General features: G+C 41.7%; 1 protein-coding gene across 2 annotated transcripts in view; it reads left to right on the forward strand.

Annotated features, from left to right (window-relative positions):
- CDH23 (cadherin related 23) overlaps window positions 1-20521 on the forward strand; it is a 1199511-nt gene that overhangs the window by 898386 nt on the left and 280604 nt on the right. For both annotated transcript variants that reach the window (XM_085603466.1, XM_085603467.1), the window contains exons 31-32: window positions 1159-1353; window positions 4664-4777. In XM_085603466.1, coding sequence (XP_085459592.1) covers window positions 1159-1353; window positions 4664-4777 — 309 coding nt within the window. The remainder of the gene's footprint in view (window positions 1-1158; window positions 1354-4663; window positions 4778-20521) is intronic.

Here is a 20521-nt window from a genome sequence, read left to right on the forward strand (position 1 = left end):
GTCTCATTACATTAGAAATGGAATACTTACATTTTATTTCATCTATGTCCCTTACTATCTATCTAGTTCAAACTTTACATTTTCCTTGTGCTAAAACGGTGTGAGATGTGAGTGTTCTCAGGGGTGGGCTGACATTCTAATAACAAAATACGTTTCACAGCAAAATCAGCCTGCTTCCAGCTCTTTAACATAAAACAATATTTCACTTACGTGCCATCTCACCCACTACAATAATTACTACTCCTTCTCCTCTACTCGTACTTGCTACTCCATCAGAATCATGTCTACAAACCTGTTTAGTTTGATTTCCTCTACAAAGTTGTCCACTCATATTGGTCCGCCAATAGCTGGCCTTCGTTTTCACAGAAAGTGCTACCTATTTCTTTTTACTCTGGTCTGCAAATCCTTGCATGCCGTTGCTAACCCATGTTTCATTTTGCACACTTACTTTTTCTTGATCACAGTTAATTGGTTCTGCTACTTATTCCCCGCCCCACCCCTCTCTTGAGCTACTTGCCAATTTTGAGCCTTCTCACTGTTTGCGATGCCTTGCTCACTGTTCATTTGATATTGTCTGCTTACACCCTCATGAAGTCACAAAAATAACACAGTTCTAACTTTAAAAATGTTTTCTATCTCTCACTGTCCTACATCTTACTAATCTCAAAATATGGATAGGTTGTCTGCCTTTTATTCATGTCACACCTGTGGTTCCCTTTGGTCCATGAGCTGTGCTGTTCCTCTGTGTTTCACTCAGTTCCCTCTGGGTTTCAATGAGCAATGTTACTTTCCTGTTTTCAAGAATTCCTTTAAAGAGCTTTGAGAGATGATTCAATGTAACTGCACGAGAAAGCTTACATTTTATAAGAATAACGCGTGCTATAAAGAAAGAACAAGTGATAATACCTGGCATCATAAGTGGCTTCCTTAAAACTAAGGTCATCTCAAATGTCTAGGATTTGTGACTTTCTTTCAATGATTAGCTACGAATGATCTAGAAATCAGACCTTGACTTCCAGAAGCTATTTGCCCAAATCACCAAACTATCTGCTCAGATTAATACTCACGTAGACCCTGCACAGGTTTGAAGATTTGCGTGTAAATGGGGTGTAGGAATATGAACCGGTCGTGGAAGTAATTTTGTATCTGTTTGAATAGGAAATCCCTCTGCATTCAACCGTGTATGAAGTCTACGCTACTGACAAGGATGAAGGTTTGAATGGAGCCGTGCGGTACAGCTTGTTGAAGACTGGTGCTGGCAACAAAGACTGGGAATACTTCAGCATTGACTCAGTCAGTGGGCTTATCCAAACAGCACTGAGGCTGGATCGGGAGAAGCAAGCAATATATAGTGTAAGTTTACAGTGCACGTTTGCAAAAGAGTGGGGAAATTGTGGGGACAAGCTGTGCGCTGGGTGACATTGACTGCCTGGCCTCGCTTCTACTGCTACTGAGGAGTACGTTTCAGTCCTCTTAAAATCCTACAGGGTAGTGCTCACTTTTTATGATAGGAATACAATCTCCCCAGTAGATATTATGGGAGTAGCAGAAGTAGAGCAGAACACAATGTGCAAATGTGTCCCTGGAGCAGAATGCGAAACTGCTACATCAGCAGTTGTTCTGAAAGCAGTGAGACCTGTGCCTATATAGTGGATATCCGTCCCCTCAGCAGCTATTGGGACATAGTGATTTTTGCTTCAACAGGACTACATTCCGGTATCTCTACAATATGTGCGAGACATTGTGTTATAGCATATCCTTGATGTTAATAGCAAAAAAACTTCGGAGTGAACAAGGCCAAATTCCTCAAAGGATTTCATTTCTTTGTGTTGGACAAGGCTATGTCCTCTGGGGACAATATTCAAGGTTGATCCTTATTAGTGCTAATCCCTGAGCCAGTTTAGTGCTGCAACTTGTGAAGACAGCCCTAGTGGGGCCACCCCAGGGATTTTATTGGCCCATTGTATCTGAGAGTGGGAGGCATTAGTTTCAAGTGCCACCCTGGGTGCAGAGAAATACCTTGGCTGAATTCACCTCCATAAATGTGGCGTCTTTGGGAAATGTCTTTAGGGCTGTTTCTCCAGCAGGGCTAAATATCCAGTCATTTGATTATGTGCAGGTGTGCAGCTTTGTAGTATGATAGAGGATCAGCCATCGCTGAAAATCCTGTGTATTTAAATCTGCAAAATGTAGCCATGTCCACTCTGGGGCATCCTCCTGCCATTTGAAGGACCTCAGTTGGGAGGTGAGGGGCCATCACACGTGGCACTACATTATATCTGTTTTTGCTCACAAATCCTTAGAACCACTTGGTTCCAATGGCATAAAACTTGATGTATCCATGAATGTGTTCCTGTTGCGATTGAGCTGGCTTGAAGGATAATCAGTTGCTCATTCTCTCCCCTGAAAATCTCCACATTGAAAAGGTTGTTCCTAGAACTCATCCCATCTCTTTTTATGATTTAGTCTATAGATTATGACTTTTTTATCCTACTATTTACTTGGCTCCTGCTTCTAAGACTGTGAACACTTTTAGCAGCCCGAATGTCAGAAAGATTTTAATCTTTTTTTCTAGATCATGGGAACCCTGACCAACAGGCCTCCAATGCTCATTTGAGTGAATTTCTGTACTTTAGAATGTTACACCTTCTGGGTGCTTTCTCCCCCACATGGTGTCAATGATCATACAAGGAATGTATGGCTTTTCATTCATGTTTCTTTGTATGATGAATAAAATGGCACGAGCGTCCTTTCATACTTTTACATGTCCATGTAGCTTAGTAAAATCATGCAGAACTGTGTATTTGGCTAGAACCTTGAGCGCCGTGATTAGCTGCTTTTCTCCCTCGTCATTTTCATCTTTGGAACTCTTCCTATTACATCGAGGGTGGAATGCTACAGAGGATTAAACACAGTGTTGTGGTGACACCTGTCATTGCAGGTTTTCGCCCCTCCTCTTCCGCCAGTTCATTAAGCAACCTTACCCTCTTTGAGTGTAGAAATAAATAAACATAATTGACCTACTAGGAGTCCGACGTGTGAGTAGACTGGCATATTGGTCAGCCAACGCCACAGCTTAATTTCCAAACTGTGTTTACTTTGCACCGTTCCAGAATGCTGCAGACCCTCCTTATCTCGGGAAGGACCTTTTATGACTCTGGAGATGGGAAAGAGGCATTAGCACAGGAATGCAGTAGTTGTTCAGTTGTACAACGTGTACCATTTGTACTATTTGCATAATTTGGCTGATAGTAGTCATTTGTCATGAAGCTCAACCAGTGTTAATTGTCGCCTTTGTGTTGGGATTGACGCAGGGGCGGCTCCTCCGCTATGGCGGAGGAGCGTCGCCCCACAGCTGCTACCCAGCAGAGGCAACACTGAAAAAAATAATAATAATAAAATAATTTTATTATCATTTTCTTTTTCACCATTGCCTGTGCTGGGTAGCCAACCGTGGGCCAGGCCGAGCCATCCTCCTGCGCTTCAGGAGGAGGAGTTGTGGGCACTAGTCAGTGCTCATGACAGTTTGGCCAACCATTTTAGACCGACCAAACCGTCGTGCAAACTTAGCATTTCTCTACCTGGCTGTGATGTAGAGCCAGGTGGAGAAAAGCCACAGGCTCCCGGGCACTGTCTGAGCGGCAAACCAGGCCACTCAGACCAATCCTGAAAGGATACCCAGCATGAGAGAAGCACTGGGATTTGCATCTGGGAGCCTGTGCAGTGTCCACCAGTCGAGGATCGGGAGTGGAGGAAGATGAGTGGACCCAGCATCAGGTAAGTATATATTTTTTAATGTATTTATGTCTCCCCCTCCCTCACCGCCGTACCTAGTCGTATCAGGAGCAGCCGCCACCGGATTGAGGCATGTGCGCTTGACTGGGTCTTTTTGTTGAATCTTGAGAGACGTTTTTGTGGCGGGAAATGTAACATTATTTCCTTTCCAGATTTGTTTATGTTGTCGTTGGGGCGGGTGGAATACAGACTCTCAGCACCCTCCACTTCTTGACCTTATTTTTCCAAATAAATGACTTTAAAAAATGATTAGACGGTTTACTACGTGCCATTTAACTACTCCTTGTTACATTATTATTTTTATTATTTACTAATTTTCGACCAATTCTTTAACAATTCCCTATCCACTCTTCTACCTTTTATACTTCCTACAGATGTCATGTTTAGCAAATCAGGACCAAAGGAGTTTTGAAAGAAACTATTTTGTTTTCCTTAATTTTACCCAATGCAACCCAGTACGCTTTAGAAACGCAGAATGATGCTTCACTCTTTGTAAATTATTGTGGTGGAAGAATTCCTGTCTCTACCTTACCGTGATTTTTCTGATGTCAATTATCTTCAATTTATTGGGTCAAACATGCATTTGAATGAACCATTTTGTTTCGTTTGTGCAAATGTGATTGGACATCTAAAGGTTATGAAATCCACCTAAACTCTGAAAGCCGAATCACTTAGGCACAATGGTAGGGCCACAGGCTTATTTTCATTAAAACTATGCAATAATGAGCAGTACTATGCCATCTAATAGGATGGTTTTATATTACAAATTACAAAAGTATCATAACTATAGTTATTATAGAGTCTGAGCATTCCACCACAGAGTATCATCTATCCACATCGCAACTAACCTTGCCTTTTTTTATTACAGCTGATCATTGTAGGCTATGACCTGGGGCAGCCCGTTCCCTACGAGACCATGCAGCCGCTGCAGATAGCCCTTGACGATATTGATGACAATGAGCCGATATTCTTGAGGCCACCTGTAAGTTGCATCCTATGTGAATTCATTCTTTTTTAGTAGGCGTCTTTTCGGCCGCTGGAATATATTTTTACACATTAAAAAAATAGAATTCGCATCAATCCAAAAAATGAAAAATAACATTGACTCTTGGAACGTTGGTAAAACAATCCCGTTCGCCTAATCTGCGAGGACCATCAACTTCTGCCTCCTACCCACGCTTGGTGCTCTAAGTCTAAAAGACACTTAGGAACATATTTACAAGGGCTTATCGCCAGAGGAACATCAGTTTTTGTGACGTTCCTGTGAAGGTAATCCCTTCGCCTTATTTACAAGGTAGTATTAAGCCACTTAAAGTGGCTTAACGCTACCTTGTAATAGCGTGAAAGGGGCGGGCAATGGGTGTTATAGTGGGCGTTCTGCAGCAACAACCATTGATTTTGACACTGCCCCCTAATGCAAGGGAAGCATAAATATAGGGCAGCGCCAAAATTTAGACCAGAGAAAACCTGGTCTTAACACGGCAAAATGAGGAGAAATGTTTAATTTGTCCTCGTTTTTGCTGATTCTATGTGTGCTGCATTGTGCAGCACACACAGAAACAGCAAATTGCCATGAATTATTGTTTATGTGCAGGAAGGTGTCCCTTCCAGCACATGAACAATATTTACAAAAATGATGATTTGCAACTTCTAAGTGTGCTACACAATGTAGCACACATCGAAGTTACAAATCACCATTAGTGATTGTTTATATGCAGGAAGGGACACCTTCCTGCACATAAACAATCATTCCCACAACGCAGGCACCCTTGCGCTAGGGTTCAAGGGTGCTTGCATTGGCGCTAGGCATCTGAGTTTAGTGCCAGCGCTAGGGAAAACGCAGGGATGTGCCGAACCATTGTAAATATGGTGCGTCCCTGCGTTTTCAGAATGGGGAAGCGTGGCGTTAGATATTTTTGAGAAACGCCACACTTCGCCATTCACTTGTAAATATGCCCCTTAGTTTGTGGTGTGGACTTTACAACACTCCATTTTATTTATTACTTTATTGGCAGAAAGGCAGATATAAGGGATGTGGGCCAATTTCATGCGTCCCCACATTTGAAATGCACAGTGCAAATGTATGACCCCCCTGTTTCAGAGCCTGCAGGGTACACCTCACAGTGGGGCCTGCAGGAAGGGGGAGGCCTAAGCAGTTTTGATTTCTATAGTTTTGTACTTACCACTATAAGTATAGAATGACGATTTCTCTGACAGCGATTTCAGCCACTGACACAGCCACTCACCCATACAGTTACTCACACACCCACTCACTTACTCATACAGATACTAATACGTGTACTCACTCACCTGTACAGCCACTGATGCAAGCACCCACTCACCTATACAGCCACTGCTCACCCGGTCACTCACACACTCATCCATGCACCACTTATGCACCCACTCACTCATCCATACAGCCACTCTCACACCCCATCACTCACCTATACTGCCTCTTACATACCCACTTATTCACCCATAACCACTGACACACCCACTCACTCACCCACACAGCCACACACACAGCCACTCACTCATACAACCACTCCTACACCCATAGAGCTACTCAGACACCTACTCCCACATGGATGCACACAGTCACACAGCCACTCACATCTCACATAATATGTGTTACAAATAGTATTACTCTTCAGTAGTACACAAACTATACTTATTTAAGTTTTGTAGTATCTTAGTATATATTTTTAACACTCAGAAACTTTTAGAAAACACTCACACTCACTGGATAATGTCATCAGTGATGTCGTTTGAGATGTCACCAGTGATGTCACTGCCCATGTCATGAGTGCTGTAATGTGTGGGGTCATTAGCAGTGCATTGCGGGGCATAAGTTATAGTTAGCACATGTGCTATGACTGCTGAATTTCATTGGTTTTGTACGAGTGAAATGTGAGCCCAAATATAACGTCCCTGTAACCTTTGTTTTTTCAGTGAATTTCTGCATTAAAAAAAAATCTTATTTCCTAACTATAATGTCCCTGTAACCTTCGTTATTTCAGTGAATTTCTAAGGTTTTTCAAATTCTATTTCTAACTACAATGTTTCTGTGACCTTTGATTTTTTTCAGTGAATTTCTAATGTTTTTTAAATTCTATTTCCTACCTGTAACCTTTGAGAATGAGTGTCTGAGTAAGGGCAAGTGTGCCTCAGTGGGTGTGTGACTGAGTGTGTGAGCGTCTCAATGGGTGTGTGACTGGGTGTGGGTGTGTTTGAGTGAGTCTGAGACTACCTGCATAAGTGTCTCACTGGGCATGTGAGTGGGTGCATCACTGTCTGAGTGAGTCTCTGACTGTTTGAGTAGATGTCTAAGTGGGTTCATGAGTGTCTGAGTGGGTCAGTGACTGATTGCATGAGTTTGAGAAAGACCTATAAAATGTCAAGTGAGGCTTGCTGTGAGAGTGCACAGACAGGGTCTGCACTAGTAGCCATCACCCATGTTTGGAGGACTATTTCTGTACATGGTTGCCAATTATGTGTCAGTACTTGTCTACATATCTGAGAGAGTGTAGGAGTAAACCTTTCAGTGCCATAATGTGTTTAAGTAAATGTGCTGGTATGTAACTACCTGCTAAAATACCTCTATGGCTGTCTAAATGTGTATGTAAGTGGCTGCAAAAATACTTCAGCGTGTGTGTTAGGCAATAGAGAGCTAAGTAGGTGTCACTGCAACTACCTTTAGTTCTGCTGCATGCATACATAGTTTCTGATGAGTGACTGAATGTATAAGTGCTCTGTAGCTGTCTCTGTAACTGAAAGACAAGTTCTATGCTTTTGTGAACATGTATGTCAATTGGTTTAGGGATACTCTATGTAGTACTTGGCATAGAGGTTTGCAAGTGCACAAGTAACTTGGAGCACTGGAAGAACATCTCTTGTCTTTTCAGCATGAACCAGCAAGCTTTACAGCACACCTACAGTTTCTCTCACATGTGACTTGTGCATACTAAATTTTGGATTTAAGACTTGACAAACAGCTTTTGCTTGGCAAATTAAGCTACATGTCAAAGTGCACACACAGGACCTGTACTACCAAGCATCTTCCATGTTTGAAAGAGTATTTCTCTACATGTATGAGAAGGATGTGTCAGTACTTGCTAACATACCTGAGAAATTGTAGGGGTACACCTGTAGCAGGGCCATTAGATATTTAAGTAAATGTGCAGGTATGTGACTGTCTATTTTAATATCTCTATGATTCTCTAAATGTCTATGTAAGTGGTTATAAACAAGCACCTTAATGCCTGTGTTACGTAAAAGAGAGTAATATAGATGGGACTAGACTATGTTTGAATCTGCCGCATGCACAAGTAGTTTCTGGGTAAGTGACTGAATGTATATGTGCATCTGTAGCTGTCTGACAACACCCAGAATTAAACAAAAAAAGCATCAACCGCCTGCTCGCCTGGACCAACACCAACGATGACGACACCATCAAGATCATGAACACCGTCCACTCCGGATCCCCGGAAGACCCCTGCCCACACCATATTTTCAACAAAGCCAGTAGGACCATCGCACCCCACCTTCGGAAAACCATCAACATCTCCTTCGAGACAGCGACCTTCCCGGAGAGCTGGAGGCACGCAGAGATCAACGCCTTACTAAAGAAACCCAAGGCGGACCTCAAGAACCTCGACCCATCTCCCTGCTCCCGTTCCCGGCGAAGGTTATCGAAAAGGCCGTCAACAAACAACTGACCAGCTTCCTCGAAGAGAACAACATTCTGGACCCATTCCAGTCAGGGTTCCGCAGCAACCACAGCACCGAAACTGCCCTCATCGCCGCCACCGACGATATCAGGATCATGCTCGACAACGGAGAAACCGCGGCCCTGATCCTCCTGGACCTGTCAGCCGCCTTCGACACAGTCTGCCACCGCACACTAAGAGAACGCCTCCACGATGCCGGAATCCAAGAGAAGGCCCTGGACTGGACCACCTCCTTCTTCTCCGGAAGAACCCAGTGCGTCCGCCTGCTCCCCTTCCGCTCCAAAGCCTCCGAGGTCATCTGCGGCGTACCTCAAGGCTCATCTCTCAGCCCAACGTTATTCAACATCTACATGGCACCACTCGCCCACGTCGCCCGACTGCACAACCTAAACATCATCTCCTACGCCGACGACACCCAGCTGATCCTCTCGCTCACCAAGGACCCCCACACTGCCAAAACCAACCTCCATGAAGGATTGAAGGCCGTCGCCGACTGGATGAGGAATAGCCGACTGAAGCTGAACTCAGACAAAAGACAGAGGTCCTCATCCTCGACTCCACCCCCTCGGCCTGGGACGACTCCTGGTGGCCGACGGCACTAGGAGCATCCCCTACACCCACCAACCACGCACAAAACATAGGCCTCACACTCTCCATGACAAAGCAGGTAAACGTCGTCTCCTCCTCCTGCTTCAACACCCTCCGCATGCTTCGCAAGATCTTCAAGTGGATCCCCACCGAAACTAGAAGGACAGTCACCCATGCCCTAGTCAGCAGCAGACTGGACTATGGTAACGCACTCTACGCAGGAACCCCGGCCAAACTCCTGAAACGACTCCAATGCATCCAGAACACCTCCGCTCGCCTGATCCTGGGCATCCCCCGCCACAGCCACATCACACCCCACCTGAAAGACCTACACTGTCTCCCCATCAACAAGAGGATAACCTTCAAGCTCCTCACCCACGCACACAAGGCACTCCACGACACCGGACCAGCGTACCTCAACAGACAACTCAGCCTCTACACCCCCGCCCGCCAGCTCCGCTCCGCAGACCATGCCCTCGCCACCATCCTCCGCTTCCGAAGAGTGACCGCCGGCAGCAGATCATTCTCCCACCTCGCCGCCAAGACATGGAACACCCTCCCCATCCGCCTACGGCAGACCGAAGACCTTCTATCCTTCAGGAGACTCCTCAAGACCTGGCTCTTCGAACAGTAGCAGCATCCCCCCCCCCCCCCAGCGCCTTGTAGTGCGCTTTACAAATGCTATGATTGATTGATATGAAAAAATCACCTCATATATGCACATGTAAATATTTCCACATCTTCTAATGCCTTGCTAACTAAAAGTTTAACTCCCAATCTACTGTGTTTTTACTGCCAATTACACCAAGTACTAAGCAGCAAATGTACAACATATTAATTCAGAGCAAAAGATTGTGAACCAACTTCTCACACACCTATATAATACTTTAGCCACTCTGTAGTTATAGTTAGGGTTGCCAGAGATAGGAATCCCTTGGATATTTGCCCCTTAATAACTTCCCACCTGTTTGACGAATCTCCACAAAACTTTCCAGACTGATTCTTCCTTCTACATTGGCAGATTATTAAATGTTTTGCAGCGATTAGTCAAAGGAGTGCAAAGTAAAAAGGGGAGAGGTCCCAAAACGTGTTTCATCCCCAGTGCATTTTCCATAGACTGTTTGATTTGGACACAGTGTTAGATAAAGGACAATAGCAAACTTTACTAAAAATGCCAATAATTACCAGGTATATATCTACACGTGATTAATCAATACAATTCAAAATATTGATCCAGCTGAAGACATACTTAGATGTTTAAGATCATTTATTTGTTATTATTACACAAAAAGAGATAAAGTATTCATATACAAAAACAGTGATTTCATTCAAAATAGTAAACAATGATTCTAAATTTAATAAAGATTCTTATCCTAAGGGAATGGTAATGCGGTCAACAAAGTAGTCGATGGAAGCAAAGCGGCAGATGGAGACTACGCGCGTTTCGGCAAAGCTGCCTTCATCAGGGGTCCGTCTATTGCATAGAAACTATAAAGAACACAAAATTATACAAAAAAATATAAGTGAATACAATTAACACATCATACATTTTGTTACATTTTCAATCATGTAGTTAACTGTATACATACACCTGGCAAATTTGGTCAATAATAAATATTGAAAAATACAATATAAAAAGACATATATTTACAACGGCTAATCATAATTATTCTAAAAGATCACAATTATATCTGAACTAGTACATAATATACCTATTTCTGAAAGAGTGAACAGAAACATATATTATAGTCACTCTAAATATAACAGAGCATATATACAAATCTATGAAGACAGTTGGAAAGAACACTTGTTTAGCATCATCAAGAATATATACAACTAACATAATCAGTGCTTCCTAAATTGCATGTTAAAATTTTTTTTTTAGACAAGAGGAATTAGAAATAGAACAGAATGTAAGATAACAACGAGGGGATTGGAGAGAATAATAGGGAGAAAGAGATAACGGGATAGAAGAAACAGAAAAATTATAACATTTTTAATCATTTCTAAGTCGGGTCAATGGGAAAACCTTTCCATACTAGATTACACTAAATGAATTACATATTCTCACCAAATTATCATTTTTTGGATATAGAGGGATAATGATAATTGGATACCTCAAAGTCCACCAGTATCTCCAATAAGAACTAAAGGGACCACTAAGTAATTTTATATGGTGATATACTTACTGAGGTTCTATAAGTTATTTATCAAGTCTGACAAGATATAGTGGAATGATTCTTATCCCATAGTGTTGAAAAAGAATCCTGGAGAGAAAGAGAATCAATAATGAATTTTAAACTTAATCTTTGACTATATTTTGAATCCATGATAGATCGCTTTTGTAAAACGAAAATAGTAATATAAGCTAAACTTACTCGAAAATTAATTCTGGATCTAGAGTGCCAGAAGGTCTAGATGCACACTCCTAATTGGTGTACCACAGAGAAGGTTGAGATATTATCTATGAATAAAAAACATTACTTAATTTTTGATTGTGAAAAAATGATGTATGCATTCATAGCCCAGAATGATTGCCAAAGATAATCAATACTTCCTAAAATCGTTTGTTTGAACGCAATACAGACGAATATTTTACGTAATATTGTAGCAGGATAAGTTGATTACAAGTGTCAACATCTAGAAAGAGGGGAAGTATAGAGATAGTTAATAAGGGCTATAAGTCCTCTAATATATCCTACCCTTAATAGGAAAAATATCTGACCTACTCGAAGTCTATACCTTAATGGAGATAATAGAAACAAATGAAGAAAAGAACCTAACAGGTAGACCCGTGATTGAATTTTGTGGTGATACATGGAATGTATTAAAACCAGAGATATCTGGGCCCTGTCGTATATGGCAAGTATACGCGTAAAATCAGAAGTTTAACTTGATAACTAGTCAACTAAAGATCCCAAATATCGAAATAAAATTAAACAATACAAAAATTGGTGGAGAACAACAAAACAATGTACGCTAATGTACACAGATATGGGTATCAATGCGATATTGAGTCTTGTCCTGGACCGACTCAATAAATATACAAGTATGATTAGACAGTGATAACAAACTAATGCTATTGACTTACTACAGCCGTAGTTTTAGCGCAATATACTGCAAGCGTTTACTTCATGATTGTTGAGATGTATGTTGATACAAATATCGATATCTAAACCAATGGGAAGTATAAGAATTATTTTAGTAGGATATTAAAACTCTGAACGAACCTCCCACGCTTAGGACATACCTTAATAGAAAATGCAGTAGCAGTAAGAAGGGGGGCCTTTGCGATGGAGGTTCTCCGATCTTCTGGCGACAAATCAGGATAGTTGCAAACCAAAGAGTTCTAAACTCGATCTTAAATAGACGTTGGATTTACCGCGCAAATTCAAATTGGTAAGACTGTGATCTCATTGGTTAATACGCCATGTTAAGGTCAGGCAATTAATGGATATTGTAATAGAAGATAGACTACACGTGTCGGATTTTATACGTAAAGTATATAAACATGTATTTGAATACAATGCTAGATGTTATCCTAAACCCACATAGTTGATACAACTATGTATTTAAAAATGTACGAACAATATGGTCGTGTTTTAAATACAAAGAGTGTATTTTGTTAATAGAGTGAAGATTCGAACTAACGATTCTGGGGTAAGGTAAAAAGATATCTGAGCCTTACTCAGTTGAGCTAAATAATTGCAGTGGAAAAGATGCCATATATTACAGAATACATAGCGAATTCACTGGGTCAGGATGAACGTAAGAAGCAAAATAGTTTATATATATATATTTATATACAGGGCTAAATGTAGTCGAAAGCCAACAAAACTGCTACAAATATGTAATTGTAGATAACGAGCAATAGTAAGGTGAAGAATTATCTAAGCCTTACTCAATAGAGGTAAATAGTTACAGTGAAATAGATGCCGTATGTCACTGAATAAACAGTGAAATCATAAGATCAAGATGAATGTAAGAAGCAAAAAAGAAAATGAAAATAGATTTTCAACGTATATAATAGTCTATATGGAAAACAAAACTTTACACCATACATATTCAATAGAGAAAATAATTTAATAGAAACTAACTCAGAAGAAATAAGGAATATTTACAGGGGCAAAAACAAGAATATCTGAATAAATGCCATACAAATTGAGCTAATCAGAACTCGATATGAATTGAGACAAAGTCCCAATGTATTAACGCAAAATGTATCCAAACAAAGATTGAGAGTATTACAGAAAACTCTGTTCCCACGGGATTTCAAGATTGAGGCCCCTATTAACTGTATCCAAAAAGAAGATCCAAAAGACCTCACGTTTTTTTCTTATTCTGTTGGGGCATTGTCCTTCTTTCGTTATTATTCTTTCCAAAATGAACCAACGTATATCAGCTGAGGTATGGTTATTTTCTAGGAAATGAGACACCAAAGGTGCAGTCAATTTTCTAGTTTTTATGGCTGATTTGTGTTCAATCAAACGTGTGTTAAGTGTGCGTGACGTTTCACTCACATAACCTTTGTGACATGGACATAAGAGCAGGTAGATGATATTCTTGGTCTTACAATTATTAAGATTTCTGGATGTTATAATTTGACCGTTAAAATGTAGTTTTTTTGTCTCTATTGCTTGCGGACAAACTATACAAGTACCACACTTGAAATTGCCTACTATTTGGTTCATGCCATAAATACTTAGCTGTATTGGTTCTTTTTGTTGCGGCATGCGTGATCTAACCAATAAATCTTTGAGATTTTTATTTTTGCGATAAGCAAAAAGTGGTTTAGGTATTTGTTCAAGTTTGGGTTTGTTCACATTAAGAAGGTGCCAATTAGAACAGATAATTTGTCGAATCCGTTCATTCATTAGGGAGTGTCGTGTCACAAAAACAAGTTTAGCATCTTCCTTTTGTTGCGTATTTTTCAGAAGATGTTGACGGTCAAAAAATCTAGCGCGTTTATACGATTCCCTGACCAATCTGTGCGGATATCCACGATCCAAAAATTTTGACTTCATTTATTTGGACACAGTGGTCAAACGTCAGTCGGATTTTGATGACATCTGGCAGGATTGGAGATTATGGTGTGTAGATGATCCTTTTGGGGATAAGAGGTAACTATTATGGTGTGTAGATGATCCTTTTGTGGATAAGAGGTAACTAGGATAAGTATCTTTTAAGTTATAAGGATGCAGTTGCTTTACTTTCACAGTAATTTAGCAAAACTTCTGTGGTACATGCTGAAAACCAGGCATTACATGATTGGTTAATGACTGTCCCTACAAAAGTCAAAGGCAGCCATGTTGCTTTTGGTGCAATTTTGCTATGTTCAGGGTTAGGGTGTAAAATACAGGCAAGTAGTAGGGTTCATAATTTTTCTCTATGTATTATCACTTAATTTAAGTGGTAATAGTTAGGGGAAAGTATTGATAATGTTTTATACTTTAAAAAAATATATATTATGGAGTACTGCGGTACTGCCTTGGGAGTACCACAGTACCAAAAAGAAATATGTTTTAAAAATTGAAAAAAACACTGAGATACACTATATTTTACTAATGTAGTGTACTGCAGTGTATTTTATAATCTTTACATGGTTACAAAAATAAAAATAATTCACTGTGTAGTGAGCAGACTGCACTAAAATACAGCACAAGTAAAAACAATTTTTAAAAAGGGTAAACAAACAGGAACTTGCTACCTGCTAGTGCGCTACACCATAAACTTTTTTTTAAATATAGAGAAAATAAAAATTAATTTCTTTACCTTTTAACACTTTAATAAAGTACTCATAGTTAGGAAAATAGAAGAAAACCTAGTAGTTGTACTCTATGACATTGGATGCCATTCCACTCTACGCCACTCCACTGTTTGCTATTCCACTTTACCCTACTCTACTGTATGCCACTTCAGTTTACTCATGTACACCATACACCACTTCACAGTACACTGCTCCACTCTAGGCTATTCCACTGTACGCCACTCCACTGTACTACACTCTACGATATTACACTGTACCCCAATCCACTCAATGACATTTCAATCTACACTTTTACACTGTACGCAACTCCACTCTATGCCAATCCACTGTATGTTATTCCACTCTGCCCCACACCACTGTATCCCTCTGCAGTCTATGCCACTCCACTGAATGTCACTCCACTGAAAGCCACTCCTCTGTATGCTACTCCACTATATGATATTCCACTTTATGTCACTGCACTGAATGCTACTCCAGTCTACGCTATTACAGTGTCTGCCATTCCACTCTACGACACACCACTGTTCGCAATTCCACTGTATGCCACTCCACAGTATGCAAAGCCTCTCTACACTATTCCAGTGTACCCCACTCCACTGTATTATATTTCACTCTACCCCACTCCAGTGTATGCCACTCAAGTATATACTACTCTACTGTACTCCACTCCACTGTACGCTACAGCACTACACACTATTCCGTTCTTTGCCATTCCACTGTACGCCACTCCACTTTACGCTATTCATCTTTATGCCACTGCACTCTACAACATTCCACTGTATGCTATTTCACATTATGCCATTCCACTGTACACTACTCCACTCTTTGCCAGTCTACTCTAACCCACTACATTGTACTGTATTCTATTGCATGCCTCTTCACTGTATGTCACGCCACTGTTCCACTCTACGCCACTCAACTGTACACCATTGTAGTCTATGCCACTCCACTGTATGCTACACTGCTGTACACCACTCCAGTTTATGCCACTCACCTCTACGCCACTCAATTCTACACTATTCCATTGGACAACACTCTAGTTTATAGTAGTGTATACAATTCCATTCTATCTCACTACACTGTATGCGACTCCAGTCTATGGCACTACACTGTACGCCTCTACACTCTACACTATTCCACTATATGCTAGTCAACTCTACACCACTCCACTGTACACCACTCCACTCTATGGTATTCCACTGTATGCCACTTCACGATCCGACACTAAACTTTATGCTATTCCACTGTATCCCATGACACTGTTACTACTCCACTCTATGCCGCTCCAGTGTATGCCACTCTTCTGTACGCCACTTTATTCTATGCTATTCCCCTGAATGCCACTTCACTGTATGCCACTTCACTGTAGGCTCCTCCACTATCCGTTTTTCCACTCTATGCCACACTACTGTATACCACTTCACTCAACGCTATTCCACTCTATGCCATTCGACTGTATGAAACTGCAGGGAATGGTATTCCACTCTATGCCACTCCATTTTGATAAACTTCACTGCACGCTATTCCACTGTATGGTATTACACTATACTCTATTCCACTGTATGCAACTCCACTTTATGTTACTCCACTGCACACCACTACAGTGTACACCACTTCACTCTACACCCCTCCACTGTATGACACTCTGCTCCACTCTATATAAATCTACTATATAAAACTCTACTACACTTTATGGCACACTATGACACTCTACTCCACTCTATCCCAGTACACTCCACTGTCCAACTTAAGACTCTACTCTATGTCCATACACTACAGTGTACAACACTCTATTCCACTATACAACACTTGTGAATGCTTTACAACACAGCATTCCACTCTACTATACGAGACAGCACTTCAATTCTTAACAGTTTGCTTGATTCAACGCGAATACACTGTACTCCGCTCCTCTATACTCTACAACATGCCTATACACTCTATTATACTTTACTCCACACTATATTATACCACTCCACTGAACTGTACTCCGCACTACTCCAATGTGCAAGACATTACCTCACTCTACGCCACTGTGCAAGAATCCACTCTACACAACTCCACTGTACAACACACTACTATACTCTATAAAACTCCACTGCACAACACTCCACTACACTGTAAGGCACTCTCTAACACTTTACTCCACTCTATACCCCTACAATCCACTGTACAACCCTGTACTATACTGTATGCCACTGTACAACACCCTACCCTGCTCTATGCCACTCTATAATACTCTACTCCACCATATGACACTGTACAGGACTCTTTGTATGCCATTGCACCCCACCTTACTCTACTGTACTCCATGACACAGAACTCCACTCTATGCTATTCTACTTTATTCCGGTGTATGCCAATCCACTCTAGCACACTCTACAACTCTGTACTGTATGCCACTCCATTCTAGAAAACTGTACCACACTGTATGCAACTCTAGCATCTTTCCAAATCTGTACAACACACCACTGCACTATACTGTACAAGAGGGTTCTCCAATTTATAACACTCTATTCAACTGTATGCTATGCCATTCTACGCCATTAAACTACAACACACCACTCTACTCTGACAGTTTACTCTACTTTATGTGTCCCTACTGAAGTATTTTCCTCTACACTATTCTCCACTCTACTACACTTTATCCAACTCTACGCCACTGTATCATACTCCGCTCTAGGCCGCTCCACTATATAACACTCTGCTCCACTGTATGTAGCTCCCCTATGTATCTCCACTCTACAAGACTGTACTACCTACACTCTAAGCCACTATATAACATTTTACCTCACTCTATGCTCATTCACTGTACCCCACTGTAATACACTGTATGACACTCAACAGGATGCTACTCCACTCCTCTCTACAACACGCCACCCTAGTATATAACATGCCGCTCCACTGTACAACACTCTCCTTCAGTGTACTCCTGATACTCCTCTCGTTGATACTCCACTGTACACCACTCTACACCGACCTACTCCTCTCTATGCCACTCCTCTCTAAAACATTCTACTCCACTCTATGACAGTCTACAACACCCTGCTCTACTGTATAAAAATCCCCTCCACTACACAATACGCCACCCCACTCTGATACTCAAATATACAACACACCATGCCACTTCCCTGGTTGTATGATAGAAGCATGAATGGTCTTAGCACGTGTGCCCCTACCACGCAGCCCATCGCGAATGCATCTTAATCACGCATTACTTTTCCACGAATGCTTTTACCACAACATTTTGTGATATACGCATGAATGGTAAAGGGGTATGTGTGGCTAAAGTCACTACTACCTCACCTCCCCCCTGACCACCCCCACCTCTGCCCCCATGTTATCCCTTTAACCACCTCTACTCCTTCCACTGCCCAAAAACCTACCCCTAACACTAAAAACGACCCCAACTACCCATTCCCCTCCCACTGTTCTTAGGCCTAAAACCCTACACTATCCCTACCTCCCTGACCCCCATCCCTTAAACTACCCCAACCCTTTCCACTGCCCTAAAACCTACCCCTACCCCCGGCCATAAAAACATACCCAACTACCTATTCCCCTCCCATTGCCCTAAGGCCTAAAACCATACACCCTAACTTACACTACCTCTACCCTCGCCCCCTGTGCTGTCCCTTAAACTACCCCAACCCCTTCCGCTGCCCGAAAACCTACCCAACCCCCTCCCAGCCGTTAAAACGACCCCAACTACCCATTTCCCTCCCAGTGCCCTAAGGCCTAAAACCATACACTACCCAGCCCCGCGCCCGTGCTGTTTCCTTAAACTTTCCCAAACCCTTCCACTGTCCCAAAACCTACTCTGACCCCACTGCCCTAAAATCGAACTCAACTACCCATTCTCCTCCCACTTCCCTAAGGCCTAAAACCCTGCAACTTAACTTACATCACCCCACCCGACCCCCCTGCGCTGTCCCTTAAACTACCCCAACCTCTTCCACTGCCCTAAAACCTACCCCAACCCTCTCCCAGCCCTACAAACTACCCCAACTACCCATTCCCCTCCCACTGCCCTAAGGCCTGAAAACCTGCACCCTAACTTACACTACCCCAACCCCGCCCACCCCTGCGCTGTCCCTTAAACTACCCCAGCCCCTTCCACTGCCCTAAAACCTGGCCGGCCCCCTCCCAGCCCTTAAAAAAAAACCAGCACAACTTACGTCACCGCTGCATGTTCCTGCTTTTGTCTTCCTGCAGCTAGACCATGCACTGCCTTAACCACGCATATGCGGGGTTAAGGCATAAGTGTTATAGCTTGCGTAGTTGGAACACTCGTGGTTCAGACCGCGGTGTTCCAACTGTTTCCCCACTTCACTGTATAAGATTTTACTCCTCTGTACACTACCCCACTCTACTCTACTGCGCTCTATGCCACTCTACAATATTCCACTCTACAACACTACACTCTACGACACTCTCCTCCATTCTACTATATGACACTCCAATTGATGACATCCTAACAAATGATGCTCTACACTATGACTTGAGCACATTTTTATAAAAAATTAAAAAAAGTATTGACATTAAATGAAAAAGAACAAAGGTTAGGGATAAGTTATAACTTTATTTATTCTTTCTATACAAACCCAACTTAATTTAGACAAACGTTAGAAATTTTAAAGTTATAGTTATAACTTAAATTTATAATTTATGTAACAGCCTCAAATTACTATAATCGCACATCTCCATACACAGTGTTGTCACCTCACTCCCCACAGTACATTAACTGTAACTCACACCTTCTTGTTGCACTGGTTGTACCCTACCATATTACATCGCTTATATTGTGTGAAATCATAGCATTCATAACAACACTTATAACATCTCAAATAACATCATTTTTGAGAACACAGTGCAAGGTAGAGTGGCACGTTGTAGTAAATGTAGTGTGACGAGTGAGGTATAAAGTTTAATGTTATAGTTAGGTGAAATGTTCAGCATCAAGGTAATGTTATAAAAAACCACAGAAATTCACCTAAAGCAACTATAACTTGCGCTCCCCCATGCAGTTTTGTCATCAATAATTTTACTGCAAATGTTGCACTGATATTATCAATTATGTCATAGAAGATATCATGAGTGATGTCATATATGTGCGGTAATTAGCAGTGCATGGCAAGGGCACAAGTTAGAACTACATGATATAACTATAACTGGTGAATTTCTGTGCTTTTTAGAGCTTAAAATGGTATGTTACTGATCATTTCACCTGACTGTAACGTTACTTTACCCTTTGTTTTTTTAAACATTTCACGTAATTATAATGCTATTTTAACCTTTGTTTTTTCAGTTAATTTCTAGGGATTTTTTTAACGTAAAGATATATTTTATTTCCATACATTGAGCCTTTGGTCATGCGGAACGGGGTCGTGCTCTCCTGCCTTTGACTCCAGTCACAGGAAGCAGTCAACCTGGCTCCCTCTCCTAAGCCGATAACAATGCTACAATGCAGCGTTGTGATTGGTCTGAGCGCCATGACATGGCGCTCTGCCAGGGGCTGGAGGGGTGGGCATGTTCTCCACGCAGTATGTAATGCAGCCTGCATGGAGAACAGGGAAGTTCGCATGACCGTTTTGGTCGGCCGGAGAGGGCAGACTAAACAGTCATTGTGCACTTAGGAGTG

The sequence above is a fragment of the Triturus cristatus genome, chromosome 1_2, assembly GCF_964204655.1.
Source record: "Triturus cristatus chromosome 1_2, aTriCri1.1, whole genome shotgun sequence".
Classification (NCBI taxonomy): domain Eukaryota; kingdom Metazoa; phylum Chordata; class Amphibia; order Caudata; family Salamandridae; genus Triturus; species Triturus cristatus.